Source organism: Scyliorhinus torazame, chromosome 2 (assembly GCF_047496885.1).
Source record: "Scyliorhinus torazame isolate Kashiwa2021f chromosome 2, sScyTor2.1, whole genome shotgun sequence".
NCBI classification, from domain to species: domain Eukaryota; kingdom Metazoa; phylum Chordata; class Chondrichthyes; order Carcharhiniformes; family Scyliorhinidae; genus Scyliorhinus; species Scyliorhinus torazame.
Window position 1 is genome coordinate 265,594,165 of NC_092708.1, and position 27,004 is coordinate 265,621,168.

The window sequence follows — 27,004 nt, forward strand, 5'->3', positions numbered from 1 at the left end:
TGTGTGTATCTGTGGCCGCAGCTTATCAGCACCCTGAGAGTCAATCCCACCATCCGGGCCAAGGTGGAGATGGGTGACAGCTTCAAATTCCTAGGGGTTCACATCACCAAATACCTGTCCTGGTCCACCCATGTCGACGCTACCACCAAGAAAGCACAACAGCGCCTATACTTCCTCAGGAAACTAAGGAAATTCGGTATGTCCACATTGACTCTTACCAACTTTTACAGATGCACCATAGAAAGCATCCTATATGGCTGCATCACAGCCTGGTATGGCAACTGCTCGGCCCAGAGTCGTGAACACAGCCCAGTCCATCACACAAACCTGCCTCCCATCCATTGACTCTATCTACACCTCCCGCTGCCTTCAGAAAGCGGGCAGCATAATCAAAGACCCTCCCATCCGGCTTTCTCACTCTTCCAACTTCTTCCATCGGGCAGGAGATACAAAAGTCTGAGAACAAGTATGAACAGATTCAAAAACAACCTCTTCCCCGCTGTTACCTGACTCCTAAACAACCCTCTTATGGACTGACCTGAGTAATACTACACTCCTGAATGCTTCACCCGATGCCGATGTCTATGTATTTACATTGTGTATGTTGTGTTGTCCTGTTATGCATTTTTGAAAATTTTATTTTCATGTACCCCCCCACATTGTTTCGCCCCCACAACCCAAAGATGTGCAGGCTAAGTGGATTGGCCACGCTAAATGACCCCGTAATTGGAAAAAGTGAATTGGGTACTCTAAATTTATATATATATATATATATATTTATAAATTTAGAGTACCCAATTCATTTTTTCCAATTAAGGGACAATTTAACCTGGCCGATCCACCTATCCCGCACATTTTTTGGGTTGTGGGGGCGAAACCCACGCAAACACGGGAAGAATGTGCAAACTCCACACGGACAGAGCCGGGATCGAACCTGGGGCCTCGGCGCCGTGAGGCAGCAGTGCTACTCTCTGCTCCACCGTGCTGCGCCCTCTAAATTTATATTAAAAAAAAGAATTGGTCCAGGTGCAGCGGCAGTTTTGCTGTCGTAGAAGTCCACTAAAGGTGCCCGGGCGTCAACACAAGGGTGCGATTCTCCGGAAAGATTTCGAAGTGTGGTATCGGGCGAAAACTGCTGCAAGCTTCCCGGCACTCCGCCCAGCGAGGCTGTCAACGCTATTCAACATTAACTGGACCATTAATTGGTCCGCTTAACGAGGCCCTGCTGGTTACTTGCCGCAAATGAAGGCTCGCCAGCTGATTTGCTGGCATCACACTCGGCAGCCCCCCGCTAACAAGGTCAAGCAGCACTTGCTCAGCCAACCCCAGCCAGCTCGCAACAATGGCACCCAGGAGACCAGCCCCAAGATTTGGTTATGCAGATCTGTTGGGGGGGGCCTCCTAGATGCAGTGGAGGCCAGGAGGGATGTCCTTTCCCCCCAAGGATCCCGAAGAGTCAGCCATAGGGCAGTCCGTGCTGCCTGGGACAAAGTGGCGGCAGCTGTGAGCGCCGGGAGTGTGACCAGAAGGACTGGCCTCCAGTGCCGGAAAAGTGTCAACAATCTACACTGTGCAGCACAAGTGAGTAGACTAATGCCACCCTTAACCCCAAACGACCAGTCCGTCCCCACACGAGCATCCACCCTCCTATCTTCCCTTTCCCTTCAACCCCCCCACAACCCTTCCTTCACACTCCCACCCCTCCAAAAACCACCACTATGTACCAAGCGTGTGGCTAATGATGCCTTCTCTGCGTCTTCTTGGGAAAAGCTGTCCCGGGGGAGGGCCCAGACTGGTGGTGGTGTGCCGGACATAAGAATCCTCACTGCCTTCGAGGCATGTGCCCGAGGACAGCGTGGGGATTTGAGTACAGGAGTAGTTTATAGCGAGAGGATTTGAGTATAGGAGTAGGGATGCCTTGCTGCAGTTATACAGGGCCTTGATGAGGCCACACCTTGAGTATTGTGTGAAGTTTTGGTCTCCTAGTTTAAGGAAGGACATTCTTGCTTTTGAGGGTGTCCAGAGAAGGTTCACCAGACTAAATCCCGGGATGGCAGGACTGACATGAAAAAATACTGGATCAGTTGGACTTGTACTCACTGGAGTTTAAAAGAATTAGAGGGGACCTCATAGAAACATATAAAATCCTGATGCGGGAAGAATAGTCCCGATGTTGGGGACATCCAGAACTAGGGGTCACAGCCAAAGAATATGGGGTAAGCCACCCAGGACTGAGATGTCAGAGAGTTGTGAACTTGTGGAATTCTCTACCACACAAAGCTGCTGGGGCCAGTTCCATGGATATATCCAAGAGGGAGCTGGACGTGGCCCTTGCGGCTGAAGAGATCAAGGAGCATGGAGAGAAAGCGGGAGTGGGATACTGAATTTGCATGATCATCCATGATCATATTGAATGGTGGTGCAGGCTCGAAGGGCTGAATGGCCTCCTCCTGCACCTATTTTCTATGTTTCTTTGATGGAGCAGTCACCAATGCGGAGGCAGGTGGATGCTGCAGAGGTGAGGAACCATAGGGCCCCACCCGGAGGACTTGTCAAACATGAGTTGTTATTGCCTTACTGACCGACCCATCCCTCCCACTGACCACAGGTGCATTCTCCCGAATATCCTCCAGCCAGCAGCGCCAGCCCATCCCGAGTGGCCCGCTCTCTCGCCTCCCATGAGAACACCTCAGAGGAGAGCTCCAAGGACGCGATCGAGGCGTCACAGCTGTTATCCCCCCCCCTCCACCAGCACAGATATATGCACCTCGGTGGGAAATGTTAGTGGACCGTCTTCTGGGGCACAATCTGGTGAGCACCACACTGCTGCTGATGTACATCAGGTGGAGACAGGAACACCCAGGCGAGACAGCAGTCGGAGGGCTGCTGGATCCTTGGACCCAGCTGGTCCCAACCTGCTGGACAGGTTAGGGAGCTGCCAGGGCATTCAGAGGGAGATGCCAGCGACACTCCGGCAGGTCCATAGCCACTTTGAGGAGTCCCAGAGGCTATGGGCGCAGGCGATGTCGTCAGCAATGCTTGGCACAGAGGCTGACATTGCAATGGTGGCAACCGCAGAGGAGAGTCTAGTGCACGATGTCAGCACCATTAGTGAAGGTGTCCAAGGCATCGCACAGTCAGTGACGGCCGTGACTGAGGATCTCGGCAGAATGTCCGACTCACTGGGGAATGTGACTCAGTACCAGGCTGACCTTGATGAGGTTCAACAGGACTTGTCCTACTCTCATGATAATGATGTGGAGATGCCAGCGTTGGACTGGGGTGAGCACAGTAAGAAGCACAGGTGAAGGAAGGAGCAGTGCTCCGAAAGCTAGTGTTTGAAACAAACAGGCTGGACTTTAACCTGGTGTTGTAAGACTTCTTACTCAGATGATAATGGCCAGGACTCGTCCCATGGAGTGGCAACGGTGGCCACCAACACCCCCGGGTTCCACCCTGTTTGTGCGCCACACACCCCTCTGATGAGACTGCGTCACATGGCCAGCACATGGGACAGGGCGGCTGTGAATGTGCAGCCAAGTGAGTCAGGGCCCTCTGGCCCCCAGAGGACGCCCGCCAGGGGCATTGAAGGCCACAAGGAGCGGTAAGCAGCTGACTCCCTCCACCTTGGATGTGCATCTTGGGCACACACCAAGACGTAGTGATAGAGCAAGGAGGGCCTAGCACACCAGTGATCACTTGGGGGGAGGGGAGTGGGAGGGGGTCGAGTTGTTACACACATTAAACACCCTTGTGCACAACTAGTATGATGCCTCTAGCACTTTCTTCCGTAATGCGAGCTGACGTCCGAACCCTTGGCCCTTCTCTCCATGCATCCCCTCTCCATGTGTGATCCACCCTCCGGCCGTGGACATGTTCCCTGGAGCTGTGTCCCATCCCCTGGATGTTCGGATGTTGGCTGCAGTGTGTGTGGTATTGCCTCCAGCAGTGTTCAAGCACAGTGTCCATACATCAAGATGGAATTGGGATGCTAGGCAATGAGCTGCACATGCTACATGGCCAGCCTAGCCACGGGAATCCACTTGGGCTGTGTGAAGTACTCACTTAACCACGATTGCCAATTCCCTATAAGCAATATCTTTCAGCTGCATGGCCAGAGGCATCAGCAGTCGATGGGGGTTATGGGTGGTCAATGGGTCAGACAGGCAGGGACAAGGGTTGACCCTGGAACGGGTACACACGGTCCAGGGGTTGGCATGGTAGTTGCCCCACTAGCGCCTTCCCTCTCACCCTCCCATGCTGGCCCACTCCTGTCGAGGGTCCCCACCTCCAGCCGAGCACTGGGGCGACAAGCCCAGTGTCCCTGGACTCATTGCCTGTGAGCAAAAATGGCTACTCACCTCAGCTCCCCACAGAAGCCCTTCCGCCTGAATCACGTTTTTCAAAAAGAGTACTAATCGCGGGTACAGACATGATGGACTGAATGCGCTTTAACAATTCTGTGAAGAGATTTCTCCTATTTTACCAATACAGTGAGTTCTCAATTCTCTGCTTCTGAGAGAAATGTGGAGGGTAGACCAAGCACCTTCCAACTGGAAAGAGCAAAAGTGGGTAGGTGAGAAATTAAAAAAAGGAAATAGCAAAAACAACGAGTAAATGAACTCTCTCCGCAAGTCTGGTTAGCTTATCAGATTTGTCATATGTCATGTACCCAACATGTTGACTGGAGGGTACTTTGTGGTAATGGAAAGAAAATAAATGAAATGTGTCCCAGTCACATTGGGAGAGGAAAGAAGCAGCCTATAGTTATTAGTGTCACAAATAGGCTTACATTAACACTGCAATGAAGTTATTGTGGCCCCTAGTCGCCACATTCCGGCGCCTCTTCAGGTACACAGAGGAAGAATTCAGAATGTCCAATTCACCTAACAGCATGTCTTTCTGGACTTGTGGGAGGAAACCGGAGCATCCGGAAGAAACACACGCAGACACTGGGAGAACGTGCAGACTCCAAACAGACAGTGACCCAAGCCGGGAATCGAACCTGGGACCCTGGAGCTGTGAAGCAACAGTGCTAATCACTGTGCTACCGTGCTGCCCTCGAATGGCGTGGGGGATGCCTGAAAAATAATAATAATGATAATAATCGCTTATTGTCACAAGTAGGCTTCAATGAAGTTACTGTGAAAAGCCCCTCGTCGCCACATTCCGGCGCCTGATCAGGGAGGCCCGTACGGGAAGGAGTATCGGCAGTTTGGCTTAAGATTTCCACAAACCACCTGCACATCACAGTGCCTCCCTAATCGTGCAAGAGAAACTTCTATGGCAATACTGATACACAAAGTTCAGAATTTAATGTGGTTTGAGCAGGGGCAAGCCCGCCCGGCAGCGCGTGAAATCATGCTGGAAATCGCCATGCCCACACCGCACATTCGCACAATATTTTACTTGGCGAGTGTGCGCGGCAGTCCGATGCTCCCCTGCCCACAATTAAACCGGCAATTTAGCCCATAAGGAATCAAATAAAATAGATTTTACATGGCCCATCCACTATGGCAGGGCGGGAGGGTCAATCCACCAGGCAGCTTTTACGTTTTTGCTCCAGCCTCAATACAGGGTGGGATGAAATATCTGCGGTGTAACCTAATTTTAAAAATGTCTGGGGACTGAATATTGCTGTCAGGTGTTGGACTGTGCTGCATAGACCGCAGTTTGATGCATCTTTTTCATTACTTGCACTTTCTAGAGACCCACAGCTCCATGAGGCAGCTTCTTGGCAGTTGTCTACCTTGGGGGAGCCTTTTGTAGTGAGGTTTTCACAAAATGATGTCGTGCCTCGGCTGCGGCATGATCCTTTATTCTTCCAGCACATGCTGGGAGAGAACTACATCGGTGGGACCTCGGAAGCAGTGCTCTGTCTCCAAGGTGGAGAGCAAACATCTTTATACACTGACAGTCACATGGCCAGAACATTGTTTAGATTTCAAAGCTGTCTGTGTATAGATTTACATTAAAGTGATATAGAATTAGACATAGAATTTACACTGCAGAATGAGGCCTTTCGGCCCGAGTCTGCACCGGCTCTTGGAAAGAGCACCCTACCCAAGTTCCAAACCTCCACCCTATTCCCATAACCCAGTAACCCCACCCTACACTAAGGGCAATTTTGGACACTATGGGCAATTTAGCATGGCCAATCCACCTAACCCGCACATCTTTGGACTGTGGGAGGAAACCGGAGCACCCGGAGGAAACCCACGCACACACTGGGAGAACGTGCAGACTCCGCACAGACAGTGACCCAAGTTGGGAATCGAACCTGGGACCCTGGAGCTGTGAAGCAATTGTGCTGTCCACAATGCTACCGTGCTTTGGTTTCAGGCGGTACATGGTTCATTCGCAGGGTGCCTCTAAGCTTAGGCATTATCTGTCTGCTCCTATCTGCCCAGAGACTGAACCTGGTCTCTCTCGATGTCTGGTCCTTCTGCAATAAACAGCCATGGCCTTGCATTGAATGGCTGTTTTGCTAACTCGGGTCCTTGAGGAGTACAAGGCTCATCTAGGAAACTCATCTTACTGATATGAGTTTGGTATGTAGTGATGGTTCAGTGGTGTAAAGTTAACTGCCTACATAAACATGTTGCTAGTGGTGTCTTTTACTCCCAAGTGCATGAATATTGGAAATATTCCCTTTTAATAAATGTGTATTAGTTGTTTTTTTTTACTTCCTAACAGCCCAATAGAAATATCAGCTGCATCTTCCCTCTTCTCGCGCCTGCCTTCCCGAAAGTGCTGATCCTTTCTCAGCATGCGTTTTTCTCTGATTGCCCGTTAATTGGCTAGCTAGTGTGAATCCACATTCCAGGGCCGACCGTGGCCATCAGTACATTTGGATTTGATTTATTGTCATGTGTACCGAGGTACAGTGCAAAGTACTGTTCTGTGTGCAGTCCAGGCAGATCGTTCCATACATGAAAATATATAGGACATACAAAAAATACACAATGTAAATACAAAGACACAGACATAATGTGAAGCATCTGGAATGTGGTACAACCCAGTAGAGAAGATGTTTGGGGACATCAGTTCAGTCCATAAGAGGGTCATTCAGGAGTCTGGTAACAGCGGGGAAGAAGCTGTTTTTGTAGCGCTGCTGCCTCAAGGCGCCGAGGTCCCAGGTTCGATCCCTGCTCTGGGTCACTGTCCGTGTGGAGTTTGCACATTCTCCCCATGTTTGCGTGGGTTTTGCCCCACATCCCAAAAGAAGTGCAGGGTAGGCTGATTGGCCACGCTAAATTGTCCCTGAATTGGAAAAAATTAATTGGGGACACTAAATTTAAAAACAAAGAAGCTGTGTTTGAAATTTGTTTGTACGTGTTCTCAGACTTTTGTAACTTCTGTCTGATGGAAGAAGTTGGAAGAGTGAATAACCCGGGTGGGAGGGATCTTTGATTATGCTGCCCGCTTTCCCAAGGCAGCTGGAGGTGTGGACAGAGTCAATAGATGGGAGACTGTTTCACGTGATGGACCGGGCTGTGTTCACGAATCTTTGCAGTTTCTTGAGGTCTCGGGCCGAGCAGTTACCATACCAGGCTGTGATGCCAGAACGGATGCTTTCTATGGCGCATTTGTAAAATTTGGTGAGACTCAATATGATCATGCCAAATTTTCATGGTTTCCTGAGGAAATATAGGCGCTGTTGTGCTTTCTTGGTCGTAGCGCCGACATGGGTGGATTGCTGCCGAGTGTGCGCGCTGAACTGGTTCAAAGTTCAGGGCTAAGGAAATCAAATAAAGCTTCAATATTTCTCTCAATTATTTACCTCTGGCCATGTGCCCTCCTAATGATAATACCTTCCCCAATAGCTCCATGGAATCTTTGATCTCAATCAGTACTGGCTCCATCCTTGTCTTTCCAACCCTCGTGGTGGAAGCAAATGTTTAAAAATGCTCCTGTTTGGGGCAGCATGGTGGCACAGTGGTTAGCACTGCTGCCACACGGCACCCAGGACCTGGGTTCGATCCTGGCTCTGGATCACTGTCCGTGTGGAGTCTGCACATTCTCCCCGTGTTTGCGTGGGTTTCGACCCCACAGCCCAAGGTTGTGCAGGGTAGGTGGATTGGCCATGCTAAATTGCCCCTTCATTGGAAAAAATGAATTGGGTACTCTAAATTTATAAAAATAAAAAATACTCCTGTTTGGATAGTTCTCACACCGACTGAGAAGAGAACTAGCTCGTTCTGGAAGGTTGCATTGATAAGCTACGTAATACCTTTCTGGGACATTGGTTTGCCACATAATACCTCCCTGGGGCATTAAATAGCCACACATAATACCTCCTTGGGGCACTATTATGATCCCAGACCAGACCCCAACAGTGGCTAGGATACTGGCCCGGAACCCCAATATTTAGTTTATTTTGTAAGCCTGTGCGGAAAGAATTCTTCACTCCAGGAGTAATTGCACGAAGAAATAGATATATGGGATTTTTTTATTATTTACATAACATTAAACTCTTTTAACATTACACCCGAAAATAGCTTACAATTACCCCATAATAAAATACAGTAAATACAATATTCTTAATTACTATCTCTATTCCCAATTAAACAACAAGAAAGAGGAAAAACATATCGCTCTCAATCCACCCTACATTCCCCGGGGACACTCTCTCTCTTTTTCTCTCTCTCGCTCTCTACCATTTCACCTCTCCCTCCTAAACGCTGCCTGGTCATGCAAAACAAGATAATTTTAAAACCATGACCACTGCAGTCAAACACACTCAAACCCAGACTTTTAACCCTTGAATTGCCTATTGTTTAAAATCCAATATATCTAAAACCTTGCATTCATCACAGGCACGGCTGAGGAACATCTGGGTGAGTGCTTATTAATTCCTCACTAACTTGATGATAAAGAAATCTAATGGAGAAAAAACCCACAGATCCATGACCAGATAGGAAGAAAGGAGAATATCAGGTTAAGTAAGAGGGGGAATATATTTGACAATTTTCTTGAATAACAGAAGTAACTTTGCCTCCTCCCAATCTCTCTTAGGAACAGAGTGTTGACCTGCAACTGCAGGCTAAAAAATGGTGAGTTCATTTTGATTGATCTTTGATTTATATTCTTTTAACTTAATATGCATGTATCTTATACAGTAAACAAATAATAATTTGGTAGTAGAGAACTGAGTACTGCTGAAGAAAGAGACATGCTGTTGAAGCTTTTTGGCCTGAACTTACCAGACCAGTTCACAAGAATACCAATAGCAACCTGTTAACCTGTGTGGTTTGAATTTGATAAAAAGCTTGGCAGTTAAATGTTCAATGATGTATCCTCTGTGGCAATGCCTCCACCAATCAGTGTCCACTTGCCAACCAATCAGCACTCATGCAGTGCAAATTGTTGTTCCCATTACGGTTGGTATTTTTAACAACTGTTCTGATGAGTGCAAAACAAAATGCTTCAATTGAATGTTTCTTTTTTCAATAGTACGGGACATACAAAGCCTCAGTCTATCTAATTTTTGAATACTGTTCTCATACCTGGGGAAGCCCTTCACTCACACTCTTTTTGAAAGGCTTCTGGAAAAAGATGTTACATGATGAGTGAACGCTTTTTGTTGCTTCCAAGGACCAATTTGTTTTGGCTGTGGCAGAAAGTGGTTGGTGGTGGATTTGCTACTGGTTGTTGGAAATTTACTTATGTCCATTTTTCTCCACCACTAAGTTCAAATTAGCCCTTGAGCCTCTTTCCTACCATTGCAAATCCTCTATCTGCCCTGAAGTTTGCTTTCTAGTGCCTGCTTGCTTGACTTTCCCTGTATATTTACTGGAGCAAAATAAAGATTCATCATTCTGATTCCTACTCGAGCTCATTCTTTCCCAAACTGTTAAACATCTTGTCCCCTGGAGTCTTCTTTCTTCAGTGACCTGTAGGCCATCAAAATCGCCTTATCAATATTCTAGGTTGTGTTCATCAACTTTCCTGCTCTTTTCAAGCCTGATACAGTGGAGAGTGCTGGATTCCTCAACAATTAAAAAAACTGGAGAAAATGTAAAAGAAAGAGAAATTACAATCATGGAATAGCTTCATCCGCTATTTAAGAAATTCTCCCTTCCTAATAGCACTGTAGGCGTACCTGCACTAGATGGCCTGCAGCAGTTCAAGAAGATGGCATGGTAGCATAGTGGTTAGCACTGTTGCTTCACAGCTCCAGGGACCCAGGTTCGATTCCCGGCTTGGATCACTGTCTATGCAGAGTCTGCACGTTCCGCCCTTGACTGCATGGGTTTCCTCCGGGTGCTCTGGTTTCCTCCCACAGTCCAAAGCTGAGCAGTTTGGGTGGATTAGCAGCTAAATTGCCTTTAGCGTCCAAAAAGGTGAGGTGGGGATAGGGTGGAGGTGTGGGCTTAGGTAGGGAGCTCTTTCTATGGGCCGGTGCAAACTTGATGGGCTGAATGGCCTCCTTCTGCACTGTAAATTCAATGATTCTGTGACTACCCCACCTTCTTGTGGGTAACAAATCATGTCGGGAATTTTTTTTAAAATCGGGACATTACTGCATTATCTCATTTAGCTCAGTGATGTAAAGGGCTTGATCCCTTATCTATTATTTTAGTTTAACAAGTTCTTTTTCCTTTGCTTTGTACAACTCCCCAACTTGATTGCAGCCCCGAACTTGCAGATCTTCCATGATCTAATAGAATCTCATTTGAAATCCTGGTTCTCTGGTACCGACACAAGTACGAGTCCAGTTTTCTCAACAAACTATCTTCACTGCTTTCTTCCCTCAGACTCTGCTTTGTGCGACCCCTCATCCTAAGTAATTTCAACTTCCATCTAAATGACTCGTTTTTTTCTCCGCTTGAGTTCACTGTCTTTTATGCTCCCTTAATCTCACCTTCCATGTAAACTCCCTGATACTTACTCCTGGTCACCCACTTACCTTGCCATCTTATGTGGCCTTGCCACCTATATAGTATCAATCACACATAATCCTACTTCTGATTACTTTCTTGTAAAACTCTCCATCCCCTGACAAACCATACTTCTTCCTGTACATGTCCCTGTAAAAAATAAACCCCTTACAGCTGCGCTTTCAAAATTTCAGCTGTCTAGTCTTTGGCCCTCCATTCACCACAACGTTTCTGCAGCTACCAGTCTGCTCAGCCACGCCCTCACCTCCATTTTAGTGCCCTGTTTTCAATAAAACTATTGCTCCCTCATCTGCCGTTCCCTCTGGTACAGCCCTCATCTACATTCTTCTAAGCTCAAGGAATACAGACTTGAAAGGATATGGCAGACAGTTGATTTAGCCATTAACAACCAGATCTGAATGGAGAACATAAAGCACTATCGGTCCTACTCTTACTTGCAAAAACTGCTCAGTATTCCATAATCATGGAATGCCAACCTCAACCCCCTACCTGCTTGTTTTCACCACTGAAAACCATATTCTTAAACCGCTCTCCCTATCCCTTCCCAGCCTCACCTCCAACAATAAGTGCCATCATGCCTTCATCACCAAAATTGACACTGTCCATTTAGCTGCCTCAGCCACTTCCCTCCCTTTCCCTCGCTCACTGAGCTGAACCTGCTGTAATGCTCCTGTCTACTCCAACCACAAACTTGTATCCACAAAGTCCCCTCTTATCTCCTTCATGCCCTCTCCAAGCTCATCTTGAGGCGGCATGGTAGCACAGTGGTTAGCACTGTTGTTTCACAGTGCCAGGGACCCGGGTTCGATTCCCGCTTGGGTCCCTGTCTATGCGCAGTCTGCACATTCTCTCCGTGTCTGTGGGGTTCCTCCGGGTTTCTCCGGTTTCCTTCCACAAGTCCCGAAAGACGTGCTGTTAGGTGAATTGAACATTCTGAATTCTCCCTCAGTGTACCCGAACAGCCGCCGGAATGTGACGACTAGGGGATTTTCACAGTAACTTCATTGCAGTGTTAATGTAAGCCTACTTGTGACAATAATAAAAATTATTATTATCTTGTTCAGGAGAAGCAGCTTCTGCTCTCTCGACCCTATTCCCACAAATCTATTGATCAGCCATCTTCCCTTCCAGGCTTCCAGGTTAGCTGAGATTGTTGTCTCCTCAGGTTGGGTCCTCTTCTCTGGACCTGTCTTTTTTTTTTTTAGTTTAGAGTACCTAATTCATTTTTTCCAATTAAGGGGCAATTTAGTGTGGCCAATCCATCTACCCTGCACATCTTTGGGTTGTGGGAGCGAAACCCACACAAACAAGCAGAGAATGTGCAAACTCCACACGGACAGTGATCCAGAGCCAGGGTCTCTGGACCTGCCTTAATCCCGCCTTTGCTTCAAACCTGCTGTCATCACCCCTTCCCCAAAAAAACAAGCCTGGATCTCTCTGTCCTTTCAAACTACCAACCAATCTAGAACCTCCATTTCCTCTCCAAAGTCTCCAAATATGTTGTCATCTCCAGCCTCCAAATTCATGCCAATTTTTCCAGAACTCCATGTTTGAATTGCACCAATCAGACTTCTCTCCCTGTCAAAGTTTCTAAACACCGCTTGTTAAAGTAATAAATTACATCCTATTTGATTGTGACAAAAATAAACTTTCTGCTTTTATGCTTCGTGATCTAGCTGCAGCTTTTGACACTGTTAACCACATTAGTCTCCTTCAACACCTCGCCACCAGCTTCCAGCTGGGTAGGACTGCATTCAGCCTGCTTCCATTCTGATCTAATCATACAACATCACCATTAGCGGTTGCTCTTCAAATTCCCACACAGTTACCTCTGGTATTCTGCAAGAGTCTATCATTGGCCCTCTCCAATTTTTCATCTACATATAACATCTTCTGGCAGCACAGTGGTTGGCACTGTTGCCTCACGGCACTGAGGTCCTGGGTTCGATCCCGACCCCGGGTCACTGTCCGTGTGGACAGCACGGTAGCACAGTGGTTAGCACAATTGCTTCACAGCTCCAGGGTCCCAGGTTCGATTCCCGACTTGGGTCACTGTCTGTGCGGAGTCTGCACATCCTCCCTGTGTGTGCGTGGGTTTCCTCCGGGTGCTCCGGTTTCCTCCCACAGTCCAAAGATGTGCAGGTTAGGTGGATTGGCCATGCTAAATTGCCCTTAGTGTCCAAAATTGCCCTTAGTGTTGGGTGGGGTTATTGGGTTATGGGGATAGGGTGGAGGTGTTGACCTTGGGTAGGGTGCTCTTTCCAAGAGCCGGTGCAGACTCGATGGGCCGAATGGCCTCCTTCACTGTAAATTCTATGAAACTGGAGTGTGCAGATTCTCCCCGTACCTGCGTGGGTCTCACCCCCACAACCCAAAGATGTGCATGCTTGGTTGATTGGCCACACTAAATTGCCCCTCAATTGGAAAAAAAATAATCAGGTACTCTGAATTTTTTTTTAAAATACATACAATATCATCCAAAAACACAATATAGTTTCCATGTGTTAGAAACATATAGGGCGCGATCTAACAAAAAAAAATAGCGAATAGAGTCTGTTCTGGGTGGGATTAGCAAGCGGCGCGGAACAACCCAGCTATCTTAACAGCACACTTTGCTTTTAAACGTGCCCCCACCCCGCCCTCCCCTTTTCAGGCCGCATCATTTCCTGCACGAACGAGCTCCGTAAGCAGAGCTCCTCTGTGCAAGAGAAGATCAGGATGGGGTAAGATCCTGGCATGGATAGAGGATTGGATGATTGGCAGAAGGCAGAGAGTGGGGATAAAGGGGTCTTTTTCAGGATGGCAGCCGGTGACTAGTGGTGTGCCTCAGGAGTCTCTGCTGGGACCACAAATTTTCACAATATACATTAATGATCTGGAAGCAGGAACTGAAGGCACTGTTGCTAAGTTTGCCGATGACACAAAGATCTGTAGAGGGACAGGTAGTATTGAGGAAGCAGGCAGGCTGCAGAAGGACTTGGGGCGCGATTCTCCCCAAAACTTTGTGGCGTGTTTTTCAGGGAGTTTCCTGTCAGCGAGTTCCCCACCGCTTTTCAATGACACTTAGTTACTTTTCTGGGCCCTGGGGAGTTTCTCACCAGTTTAGCCCACCCGTAAAATTTTATTTAGCACTGGAGAGCTGAACTCCGAGATCGGGCCGCCATTTTGAAAGGGTGCCCCGATCTCTAAGTGAGCTTGTGGGTCCCCTGCACCCCCATCCATGGGCAATGTCACCCCCCACACTCATGGACACGACCCCACACCCCCGAAGTGAGGACACCCCACTATGGGGTCCTCTCTCTTCAGGCCCCCAAGCCCCTTACAGCACCATCTCCCTTCAGGGACCCCCACCCAACCTCCCACCCTACCTAACTGCCCTGAACTCCTCCACCCTCTTCATGGGCATGGCTTCCCAAGTCCTTGGTAGTACCACCCTGGCACTCAGACACTTTTACACTGCCACTCTGGCAGTGCTCCTGCTGACTTGGCAGTGCCACCCGGGCACCTTGGCAGTGCCAGGGTGGCAGTACCAATGTACCAGTTGGACAGGGCCGAGGTGCCCACGTTCCAGGGAGCCACCCTGCACTTAGCCTGACCACCCTAGGATTGTCGGTGGCCTGGGAGACCCCCGGGTGCCGTTCCGCCTGGTCCACATTTGTAAGTAGGCTTATGACCTACTTCCGCAAGCGTCATTCTGTGGTTTCAACTCCAATGTCTCACGGACCTTCAAGAGAATCCCGGGAGGCGCAAAGGCTGTCGGGAGGCTCGCTGCAAACCACTCCCAGCATTCTCCGGCTGCAATGTGCTCTTGGACAGGCCACTCCTGTCCACACCCAGTGAGTGGACAAAGAACTGGCAGATGGGAAAAGTGTGAGGTAAGATATGCACTTTGGAAGGGAGAATGGAGGCATGCAGTGGGATTCCCATTTCTGAGATTAAGTGTTGACGGCAACGCAGAATTCGTGGAATTTAACGACAGCAAAACTGGCACCGCACCTGGACTTGTTCTGCTACTGTTATGGGGCTAACAGCAGCACCACGTGGAACACAATCAATTCTTTTTTTTTTTTTTAAGTATTTTATTGAAAATTTTTGGCCAACCATCACAGTACATTGTGTATCCTTTACACAATAATATAACAGTATAAATAACAATGACCTGTTTTATAAACAAAGAATAAATAATATATAACAAAAACAAAACTAAATGGCAACTGCCTTGTCCCAGATAAATATTCTCCAAAAATATGTTTTAACAGTCCAATATACAATTATCTATAGCAACAACCTATACATATTATACTTATATATTAACATCCCTGAGAATCCCTCTGGTTCCCCCCCCCCCCCCCCCCCCCCCCCCCCCCGGGCTGCTGCTGCTGTCTTCTTCTTTTCCATTCCCTCTATCTTTCTGTGAGGTATTCGACGAACGGTTGCCACCGCCTGGTGAACCCTTGAGCCGATCCCCTTAGGACGAACTTAATCTGTTCCAGCTTTATAAACCCTGCCATGTCATTTATCCAGGTCTCCACACCCGGGGGCTTGGCTTCCTTCTACATCAACAGTATCCTGCGCCGGGCTACTAGGGACGCAAAGGCCAAAACATCGGCCTCTCTCGCCTCCTGCACTCCCGGCTCTTCTGCAACCCCAAATATAGCCAACCCCCAGCTTGGTTCGACCTGGACCCCCACTACCTTCGAAAGCACCTTTGTCACCCCCACCCAAAACCCCTGTAGTGCCGGACATGACCAGAACATGTGGGTGTGATTCGCTGGGCTTCTCGAGCATCTCGCACACCTATCCTCTACTCCAAAAAATTTACTGAGCCGTGCTCCAGTCATATGCGCCCTGTGTAACACCTTAAATTTTATCAGGCTTAGCCTGGCACATGAGGACGATGAGTTTACCCTACTTAGGGCATCAGCCCACAGCCCCTCCTCACTCTCCTCCCCCAGCTCTTCTTCCCATTTCCCTTTCAGCTCGTCTACCATAATCTCCCCCTCGTCTCTCATCTCCCTATATATGTCTGACACCTTACCGTCCCCCACCCATGTCTTTGAGATCACTCTGTCCTGCACCTCCTGCGTCGGGAGCTGCGGGAATTCCCTAACCTGTTGCCTCGTAAAAGCCCTCAGTTGCATATACCGGAATGCATTCCCTTGGGGCAACCCATATTTTTCGGTCAGCGCTCCCAGACTTGCAAACGTCCCATCTACAAACAGATCTCTCAATTGTGTTACTCCTGCTCTTTGCCATGTTCCAAATCCCCCATCCATTCTCCCCGGAGCAAACCTATGATTATTTCTTATCGGGGACCACACCGAGGCTCCCGTCTTTCCCCTATGCCGTCTCCATTACCCCCAAATTTTCAGAGTAGCCACCACCACCGGGCTTGTGGTGTATTTCTTCGGTGAGAACGGCAAAGGCGCCGTCACCATGGCTTGTAGGCAAGTCCCCCTACAGGACGCCTTCTCCAATCTCTTCCACGCTGCTCCCTCCTCTTCTCCCATCCACCTACGTACCATTGAGATGTTGGCGGCCCAGTAGTACTCACTCAGGTTCGGTAGCGCCAGCCTCCCCCTATCCCTACTACGCTGCAAAAATCCCTTCCTCACTCTCGGGGTCTTCCCGGCCCACACAAAACTCATGATACTCTTCTCAATCCTTTTGGAAAAAAGCCTTTGTGATCACCACCGGGAGGCACTGAAACACAAAGAGGAATCTCGGGAGGACCACCATTTTAACCGCTTGTACCCTCCCTGCCAGTGACAGGGATACCATGTCCCATCTCTTGAAGTCCTCCTCCATCTGTTCCACCAACCGCGTTAAGTTTAACCTATGCAATGTACCCCAATTCTTGGCTATCTGGATCCCCAAGTAGCGAAAGTCCCTTGTTACCTTCCTCAGCGGTAAGTCTCTGCTCTGCTCCCCTGGATGCACCACAAACAGCTCACTTTTCCCCATGTTCAGCTTATATCCTGAAAATTCTCCAAACTCCCCAAGTATCCGCATTATCTCTGGCATCCCCTCCGCCGGGTCCGCCACAGACACCAATAAATCGTCCGTGTAAAGAGATACCCGGTGTTCCTCTCCTCCCCTGAGTACTCCCCTCCACTTCCTGGAACCCCTCAATGCTATTGCCAGGGGCTCAATCGCCAGTGCAAACAATAATGGGGACAGAGGACATCCCTGCCTCGTCCCTCTATGGAGCCGAAAATACGCAGACCCCCGTCCATTCGTGACCACGCTCGCCATCGGGGCCCTATACAGCAGCTGTACCCATCTAATATACTCATCTCCAAAGCCAAATCTCCTCAACACCTCCCACAAATAATCCCACTCCACTCTATCAAATGCTTTCTCGGCATCCATCGCCACCACTATCTCTGCTTCCCCCTCTGGTGGGGGCATCATCATTACCCCTAGCAGCCTCCGTATATTCGTATTCAGCTGTCTCCCCTTCACAAAACCAGTTTCATAGATTATCATAGAATTTACAGTGCAGAAGGAGGCCATTCGGCCCATCGAGTCTGTTCCGGCTCTTGGAAAGAGCACCCTACCCAAGGTCAACACCTCCACCCTATCCCCATAACCCAGTAACCCCACCCAACACTAAGGGCAATTTTGGACACTAAGGGCAATTTATCATGGCCAATCCACCTAACCTGCACATCTTTGGACTGTGGGAGGAAACCGGAGCACCCGGAGGAAACCCACGCACACACGGGGAGGAGGTGCAGACTCCGCACAGACAGTGACCCAAGCCGGAATCGAACCTGGGACCCTGGAGCTGTGAAGCAATTGTGCTATCCACAATGCTACCGTGCTGCCCAGTTTGGTCCTCATGGACTACCCCCGGGACACAATCCTCTATCCTCATTGCCATTACCTTGGCCAGAATCTTAGCGTCTACATTTAGGAGGGAAATAGGTCTATAGGACCCGCATTGCAGCGGGTCTTTTTCCTTCTTTAGGAGAAGCGATATCGTTGCCTCTGACATAGTCGGGGGCAGCTGTCCCCTTTCCTTCGCCTCATTAAAGGTTCTCATCAGTATCGGGGCAAGCAAGTCCACATATTTCCTATAAAATTCGACTGGAAATCCATCCGGTCCCGGAGCCTTCCCCGCCTGCATACTCCTAATTCCTTTCACTACTTCCTCTATCTCGATCTGTGCTCCCAGTCCCACCCTCTCCTGCTCCTCCACCTTAGGAAATTCCAGCCGGTCCAGGAAGCACATCATTCTCTCCTTCCCATCCGGGGGCTGAGCTTCGTATAATCTTTTATAGAATGCCTTGAACACTCCATTCACTCTCTCCGCTCCCTGCTCTATCTCTCCTTCCTCATCCCTCACTCCCCCTATTTCCCTCGCTGCTCCCCTTTTCCTCAATTGATGGGCCAGCAACCTGCTCGCCTTCTCCCCATACTCATACTGCACACCCTGTGCCTTCCTCCACTGTGCTTCTGCAGTACCCGTTGTCAGCAAGTCAAATTCTACGTGTAACCTTTGCCTATCCCTGTACAGTCCCTCCTCCGGTGCCTCCGCATATTGCCTGTCCACCCTCAGAAGTTCTTGCAGCAACCGCTCCCGTTCCCTAATCTCCTGCTTTCCTTTATGTGCCCTTATTGATATCAGCTCCCCTCTAACCACTGCCTTCAGCGCCTCCCAGACCACTCCCACCTGGAACTCCCCGTTATCATTGAGTTCCAAGTATTTTTCAATGCACCCCCTCACCCTTAGACACACCCCTTCATCTGCCATTAGTCCCATGTCCATTCTCCAGGGTGGACGCCCTTCTGTTTCCTCCCCTATCTCCAAGTCTACCCAATGTGGAGCGTGATCCGAAATGGCTATAGCCGTATACTCCGTCCCCCTCACCTTCGGGATCAACGCCCTTCCCAAAACAAAAAAGTCTCTTCGCGAATAAACTTTGTGGACATAGGAGAAAAACGAAAACTCCTTGCTCCTAGGTCTACTAAATCTCCACGGGTCGACTCCTCCCATCTGCTCCATAAAATCTTTAAGCACCTTGGCTGCAGCCGGCCTCCTTCCAGTCCTGGATCTCGACCTGTCCAGCCCTGGCTCCAGCACCGTATTAAAGTCTCCCCCCATTACCAACTTTCCCACCTCTAGGTCCGGGATGCGTCCTAGCATGCGCCTCATAAAATTGGCATCATCCCAGTTCGGGGCATATACGTTTACCAAGACCACCGCCTGCCCCTGTAATTTGCCACTGACCATCACGTATCTGCCCCCGCTATCCGCCACTATGGTCTTTGCCTCAAACATAACCCGCTTCCCCACTAGTATAGCCACCCCCCTGTTTTTCGCATCTAGCCCCGAATGAAACACCTCCCCCACCCATCCTTTGCGTAGTCTAACCTGGTCGAAAAGTTTCAAGTGCGTCTCTTGTAACATAACCACGTCTGCCTTAAGTTTCTTAAGGTGTGCGAGTACTCGTGCCCTCTTTATCGGCCCGTTCAGCCCTCTCACATTCCACGTGATCAACCGGGTTGGGGGGCTTTTTACCCCCCCCCCTTGTCGATTAGCCATCCCCTTTTTCCAGCTCCTCACCCGGTTCCCACGCAGCTGTGTCCCCTCCAGGCGGTGCCCCCACCCCACCCCATTCCGGCTCCCCCCTCTCCCCAGCAGCAGCAACCCAGTAACTCCCCCCTCCCCCCACCCCCCCACCCCCCGCTAGATCCCCCACTAGCGTAGTTACACCCCCCATGTTGCTCCCAGAAGTCAGCAAACTCTGGCCGACCTCGGCTTCCCCCCGTGACCTCGGCTCGCACCGTGCGACGCCCCCTCCTTCCTGCTTCCCTATTCCCGCCATGATTATCATAGCGCGGGAACAAAGCCCGCGCTTCCCTTTTGGCCCTGCCCCCCATGGCCAACGCCCCATCTCCTCCACCTCCCTTCCTCCCTCCACCACCACCTGTGGAAGAGAGAAAAGTTACCGCATCGCAGGATTAATAACATAAAACTCATCTTTTCCCCCCTCTTCGCCCCCCCATACTCGCCCCACCACTTTGTTTCAAACGTTCTTTTTTAATAACCCGCTTATTCCAGTTTTTCTTCCACAATAAACGTCCACGCCTCATCCGCCGTCTCAAAGTAGTGGTGCCTCCCTTGATATGTGACCCACAGTCTTGCCGGTTGCAGCATTCCAAATTTTATCTTTTTGTGAAGCACCGCCTTGGCCCGATTAAAGCTCGCCCTCCTTCTCGCCACCTCCGCACTCCAGTCTTGATATACGCGGATCACCGCGTTCTCCCACCTACTGCTCCGAGTTTTCTTTGCCCATCTAAGGACCATTTCTCTGTCCTTAAAACGGAGGAATCTCACCACTATGGCTCTAGGAGTTTCTCCTGCTCTCGGTCCTCGCGCCATCACTCGGTCTGCTCCCTCCACCTCCAGCGGACCCGCCGGGGCCTCCGCTCCCATTAACGAGTGCAGCGTCGTGCTCACATATGCCCCGACGTCTGCTCCTTCTGCACCTTCAGGAAGACCAAGAATCCTTAAATTATTCCTCCTCGCGTTATTCTCCAGCACCTCCAGTCTTTCCACACATCGTTTATGGTGTGCCTCGTGCATCTCCGTCTTCACCACCAGGCCCTGTATATCGTCCACGTTCTCGGCAGCCTTTGCCTTCACGACCCGAAGCTCCCGCTCCTGGGTCTTTTGCTCATCCTTTAGCCCTTCGATCGCCTGTAATATCGGGGCCAACAGCTCCTTCTTCATTTCCTTTTTAAGTTCTTCCACGCAACATTTCAAAAACTCTTGTTGTTCAGGGCCCCATGTTAAACTGCCACCTTCCGTCGCCATATTGGTTTTTGCTTGCCTTCCTTGCCGCTGCTCCAAAGGATCCACTGCAATCTGGCCACTTCCCTCTCCTTTTTCCATCCGTTTCCAGGGGGGATTCCCTTCTGGTTTACCGCACTGTGCTTCTAGCCGTTAAAATTGCCGCTGGGGCTCTTATTAAGAGCCCAAAAGTCCGTTCCACCGGGAGCTGCCGAAATGTGCGACTTAGCTGGTCATCGCCGCACCCGGAAGTCTTGAACACAATCAATTCTAATGAGAAATGGTGCTGGTTTCGCGATTGACACTCAGGAGACTGACAAGCTGCGGCCAACCTTCACTCCCCATACACACAATCCCAGCCAACAAGATGGCAGCAAGGAGAGCAGCTCCACACTTCACCGATGCCGAGCTGGATACCCTCCTGGATGCACTGGAGGAGAGACGGGTGACTCTGTACCCTGGCCTGGGAAGGAGGCTGCCAGTTGCCGCCGCTTGACATACCTGGGCGCAGGTGGCAGAGGCGGTCAGCGCTACCAGCAACACCAGCCGGCAGTGCTGAAAGAAATTGCAAGACCTCAGGGCGGCCAGGGTGAGTAGGCAGCATTGTGCCCCTGACACTAAATTGCGTCCCACACACCCATTACCCTACCTTCCCCCAACCCGGAGGGGGGCCGAACCCTCACCCTGCCCCACATGCTGCCATGGCCGGGTGCCCTGTTCACTGAGGGCTGCATGAGTAGGATTGTCTAGCACTGTCGTTTTCTGTCCCCCTCCCCAAGGATCAGGCTGCGCACAACCGCTGGAGGCGGGAGAAGACAGCAGGGGGACCGCTGAGCAGAGGGCCCTGGACGTGGTCGGCGGCCCAAAGGACAGGAGGTCGCCGAGGTGGAGTTCAAGTCCCATCTATAGCAGAAATGCATTCACAGAGCCACGGACTACATGAAGGGTTGTCGGCGAGCATTCAGTACCTGCAGGCGCAGTTGGAGGAGTCCAACCGTATGCAGCAGCAGGAGATGGTACCGACAATGCCTATCACCTAGGCCAACACTTCTTGGGTGGCGCCCATGGCGGAGGCATTGGGGGCGACGGTTTTGGCTATGGATCAGCATGTCCAAGGCCAAGGGCATTCTATGCAGGCGCTAGCCGAGGCCCAGGACAGGGTTGCCGTCTCACAGGCATCCATATTCCAGAGCCACCTGGATATCGCTGCGGCACTCCTGAGCATAGCCGAGTCAGAGCAGGCCGTGGCTGGGAACATTGGCGGCATTTCCCAGGCCGTGGCTGATGTGCCGCAGATACAGAGGGAGGTGGCGCAGTCACTGGCTGATGTGATGCAAACTCAGAAGGTGATGGCACAATCGCAGCGTGATGTGTCATTTCTCCCCCCCCCCCCCCCATCTCCTGTGTCCCTGGTGCATCTGGTGGATAGGTGGCAGAACAAGGCAGCATCACGCCACCTGGGACAACCGAGCAGCAGCTGGGCCCATCCAGACCCGGCCGCCCCAGAAGACGCCCGCCAAAGGGTACCCAGATCGCAGGGCAGGAATCACAGTAGGCCGCTTCCACTCCAGCTGTACCTTCTTGGGAACCTCCTAGACGTAGCATTAGGGCCTGTAAGGCCATGAAGCTAGACACTAGTTAAATTGGCACGAGTGCAGGGCACAGTTTATTTATAGGGGCTTGGGTAAAAATCTGTATGTATTGAACATTCTTTGCCATCGGTGCTCTGTGTGAGGGGTAGGCTGGCAGGGGGGGTGCGCTGGGCTGACCCTTTGGGTGGCCCATGCTTTCTCTTCTCTCTTCCCCCCCCCCCCCCCCCCCCCCCAATCCAGCTGTCCCCACCACCGCCACCCCAAGGTTTCGATGGGATCGTGTGCTGGAATGGCCAGCTCGCATGCAGGGATCACCCAGGTGGATGGTGGACAGGTGCCCGGCGTTGTCAAACGATGTGGAGCACCAGAGCCCGTTGCAGAGCGGGTTGTCATCATCCTCCGTCCCATGGACCGGACCCGCTGTTACTGCCAACCCAGGACAGCTGGTGGGACATCTTTACCTCACCATCACCTCTTGACCCTTCCACTGTTTTGAAATTAGCAGGCGGCTTATCCAACATCCAATACTGGATGAGCAGAAATTTCCTCCCAATTATTTATTGGGAAGGCTAAAGTCATTGTCCCCTGACATTGCCACAATTTTTGCTCTCTCACCATTGACTCTATCCCTCTCCCTTACAATTGTCTACGGCTGAACCAGACTGCTCCCAATCTCCATGTTATATTTGACCCCAAGACGCGCGTGTGGTGCAGTGGTTAGCACTGCTGCCTCATCGCGCCAAGGCCTCAGGTTCGATCCCGGCCCCGGATCACTGTCCATGTGGAGTTTGCACGTTCTTCCCGTGTTTGTGTGGGTCGCTCCCCCACAACCCAAAGATGTGCAGGGTAGGTGGATTGGTCACATTAAATCGTCCTTAATTGGAAAAAAAGAATTGGATACTCTAAATTTTTTTTTGTTGAAATATTGGACCCCAATTAGCTTTCAGTTACATATCTGTGCTGTCACTCGGACCAGCAATTTCCACCTCCATAACATCGCCCGACTGTCCCTGCCTCAACTCTTCTGCTGATTCATGCCTATATTACACCCAGACCCGATTACTTACACTCTCCTGCTTGGCCTTCAACATTCCATCTTCCGTGATCTTGAGATCATCCAAAATTCTGCTGCTTGTTTCAAGACTCTCAAAATTCCATTCACCCGTCAATCAATGCTCTTTTTTTTTTAACAAACAATTTTATTGAGGTATTTTTTGGCATTGTAAACAGTTACAGAATACAGGAATATGCAAACATCAACGAAAAACCAACACTTCAACCAAACCACAATGCACATACCCGCTCCTCTCCCATGGACACTACCCGCCTATTTATCCCTCTTACTCTAATCTCTCTCTTCTCCTCTCTCCCCCCCCCCCCACCCCCCACCCCCCCCCCCCCCACTGACATTCTCTCTCCCACGAAAAAGTTGATGAATGGTTGTCACCTTCGTGCGAACCCCAATACAGATCCCTCAAGGCGAACTTTATTTTTTTCCATACCAAAAAACTTGACATGTCCGAAAGCTATCGTTCGGTCTTCGGGGGTTTTGAGTCCCTCCATGCTAGCAGTATTCGCCGCCGGGCTATCAGGGAAGCAAAGGCCAGAACATTGGCCTCTTTCTCCCCCTGGACTCCCGGATCTTCAGAAACCCCGAAAATTGCCACCTCTGGACTCATCACCACCCTAGTCTTCAGCACCCGGGACATGACCCCCGCAAATCCCTCCAGTGCCCCCTAAGCTTAGGGCATGCCCAAAATATGTGAACGCAGTTCGCTGGTCTCCCGCGCATCTAGCGCACTTGCCCTCTGCCCCAAAGAATTTGCTCACCCGAGCCACCGTTATGTGGGCCCGGTGAACGACCTTAAACTGAATCAGGCTGAGCCTGGCACATGTTGCGGTTGAGGTTACCCTACTGAGGGCTTCCGCCCATACCCCATCCTCCATCTCCCCACCGAGTTCTTCCTCCCATTTGAGTTTCAGTTCCTCCGTCTGGGACTCTTCCCCCTTCATGAGCACCTTGTAAATATCCGAGACTCTACACTCTCCTCCTTCTCCTCTAGAGACTATTCTGTCCTGGATCCCTATTGACGGGAGGTGTGGGAAGGATGGGACCTGTCTGCGTACAAAGTCCCGCACCTGTAAGTACCTAAAGTCATTTCCCCTTTCCATCCTAGCTTTCTCCTCCAACTCCCTCAAACTCGCAAAGTTACCCTCCCGGAACATATCGCCCACCCTCCGATAAAGATCAGGAGGCACTGAAAGATGAACAGGAATCTAGGGAGGGTTGTCATCTTTGCCATCTGCACCCTCCCCGCATGTGACAGCGGGAGTGCATCCCATCTCCGAAACTCCCTCTTCATTTGTTCCACCACTCTAGTCAAATTTAACTTATGTAACCTGCCCCAGTCTCGTGCCACCTGTATCCCCAAGTACCGGAAACTTTCCCCAACCAGCCTAAATAGCAGCTCCTTCTGCCTATTCTCCTGGCCCCTTGCCTGCACCCCAAACATCTCACTCTTGGCCATATTTAATTTGTACCTGAGAACCGGCCAAACTTCCGCAATGTTTCCAGTATATTTTCCATCTCGGCCAGTGGGTCCGACGCGTACAGGAGCCGGTCATCCGCATAGAGAGAGACCCTGTGCTCCACTCCACCCTAGTCATTGCCTTCCATCCCTTTGCAGCTTTCAGCGCAATCGCCAACGGTTCTATGGCCAGCTTGAACAGCAACGGGGAGAGTGGGCATCCCTGTCTGGTCCCGCGATGTAGTCTGAAGTAATCTGACATCCTGTTCATCCTTACGCTTGCTTTTGGAGCCTGGTACAATAGTCTGACCAATTGACCAGTCCCTCCCCGAACCCAAACCGTCCGAGTACCTCCCACAAATAGTCCCACTCCACCCGGTCGAAGACCTTCTCAGCGTCCATTGCCACCACTACCTCCACCTCCTTGCCCATCGGGGGCATCATGATCACATTAAGCAATCTTCTCAAGTTGGCTGTCAGCTGCCTCCCTTTCACAAACCCTGTTTGGTCGTCCCCAATCACCTCCGATACGCAGTCCTCAATTCTAATCGCCAGGAGCTTGGCCTGTATGACCTGCTGGATTCTGGGTCCTTGTCCCGCTTTCATATCAGCGAGATGGTGGCTTGCGACATCGTCGGAGGCAGGATCCCTCTGTCCCTCGCCTCATTAAAAACCCTAGTCAGGACCGGTCCCACTATCTACGAGAACTTTTTGTAAAACTCTACTGCGTACCCATCTGGTCCGGGCTTTCCCCGACTGCATGGCCTTTAGGCCCCCCAGTACCTCCTGTGCCCTAATCGGGGCCCCCAGCCCGTCCACTAGTCCCCCGCCTACTTTTGGGGAAGGTTAGTCCGTCCAGGAACCATTTCATCGCCTCCGGCTCCTCCGGGGGTTCTGAAGTGTAAAGCTTACTATAAAAGTCCCGAAATACCTTATTCAGTCCTGATGGGTCCTCCACTCTGCTCCCCTTCCTGTCCACCACTCTACTTATTTCCCTGCCGCCTCCCTCTTCCTGAGTTGCTGCGCTAGCAATCTGCTGGCCTCCCCATGCTTATACACCACTCCCCTTGCCTTCCTAAGTTGTTCCACGGCCCTACTCGTGGATAGCACTCCCAGTTCCGCCTACAGTCTCCGTCTTTCCTTGAGTAGGTCCTTCCCCCGGGGACCCCGCATGCTCCTCATCTATCCGGTGAATCTCCTGAACAAATCGATCCATTTCTGCTCTGTCCGCCCTATCCCTGTGAGCCCGAATTGAGATCAGCTCCCCCCTCACTACTGCCTTCAGCGCCTCCCACAGGGTCGCTGCTGAAACCTCCCCCATATCGTTCACCTGCAAGTAATTTTGCATACACTTCCGAAGTCTCTCACATATCCCCTCCTCCGACAACAATCCTACGTCTAACCTCCATTGCGGGTGTTGGTAATTCGCCCCACCGACCGGCAGGTCCACCCAATGTGGGGCATGGTCCGAAATAGTGAATGCCGAGTATTCCGTATTCTTTACCTCCCCTACACAGTCCCTGCTCAAGATAAAGAAATCAATCCTAGAGTATATTTTATGAACATGCGAGTAGAACGAGTAGCCCCTTCCCATCGGCTGTCTGGCTCTCCATGGGTCCACTGCCCCCATTTGCTCCATGAACCCCTTCAGCTCCCTTGCCATTGCTGGGAGCCTACCCGTTCTGGGACATGACCGGTCCAGCCCTGGGTCAAGGACCGTATTAAAGTGTTCCCCCCCCCCCAAAATCATCAACTTGCGTGAGTCCCGGTCTGGGATCATTCCCAGCACTCTTTTGATAAAGTCAGCGTTGTCCCAGTTCGGAGCATATATGTTCACCAGCAGAGCACTCCTCCCCTCCAGCTTGTCCCTTACCATAAGGAATCTGCCCTCGTCGTCTGCGATTACACCCTCCACCTCAAATTGAACACTCTTATTGATCATAATTGCTACCCCTCTGGACTTAGAGTCCAAACCCGAGTGGAAGACCTGGCTGATCCAGCCCTTCCTTAGCCTAGTCTGGTCAGACACTTTCAAATGTGTCTCCTGCAACATAATTACGTCCGCCTTTAGAGCCCGCAAGTGCGCGAACGCATGTGCCCTTTTGACTGGCCCATTTAGTCCTCTGACATTCCAGGTGATCAACCTGGTCCCACCTCCCCCAGAACCGGTCCCAATGT

The 27,004-nt window shown here is 50.6% G+C and overlaps 1 protein-coding gene across 1 annotated transcript in view; it reads left to right on the plus strand.

The window, feature by feature from the left end:
- Window positions 1-27,004, plus strand: part of LOC140407206 (cytosolic phospholipase A2 zeta-like) — a 345,625-nt gene that overhangs the window by 212,202 nt on the left and 106,419 nt on the right. The window contains exon 18 of the mRNA XM_072494873.1: window positions 9,019-9,056. Coding sequence (XP_072350974.1) covers window positions 9,019-9,056 — 38 coding nt within the window. The remainder of the gene's footprint in view (window positions 1-9,018; window positions 9,057-27,004) is intronic.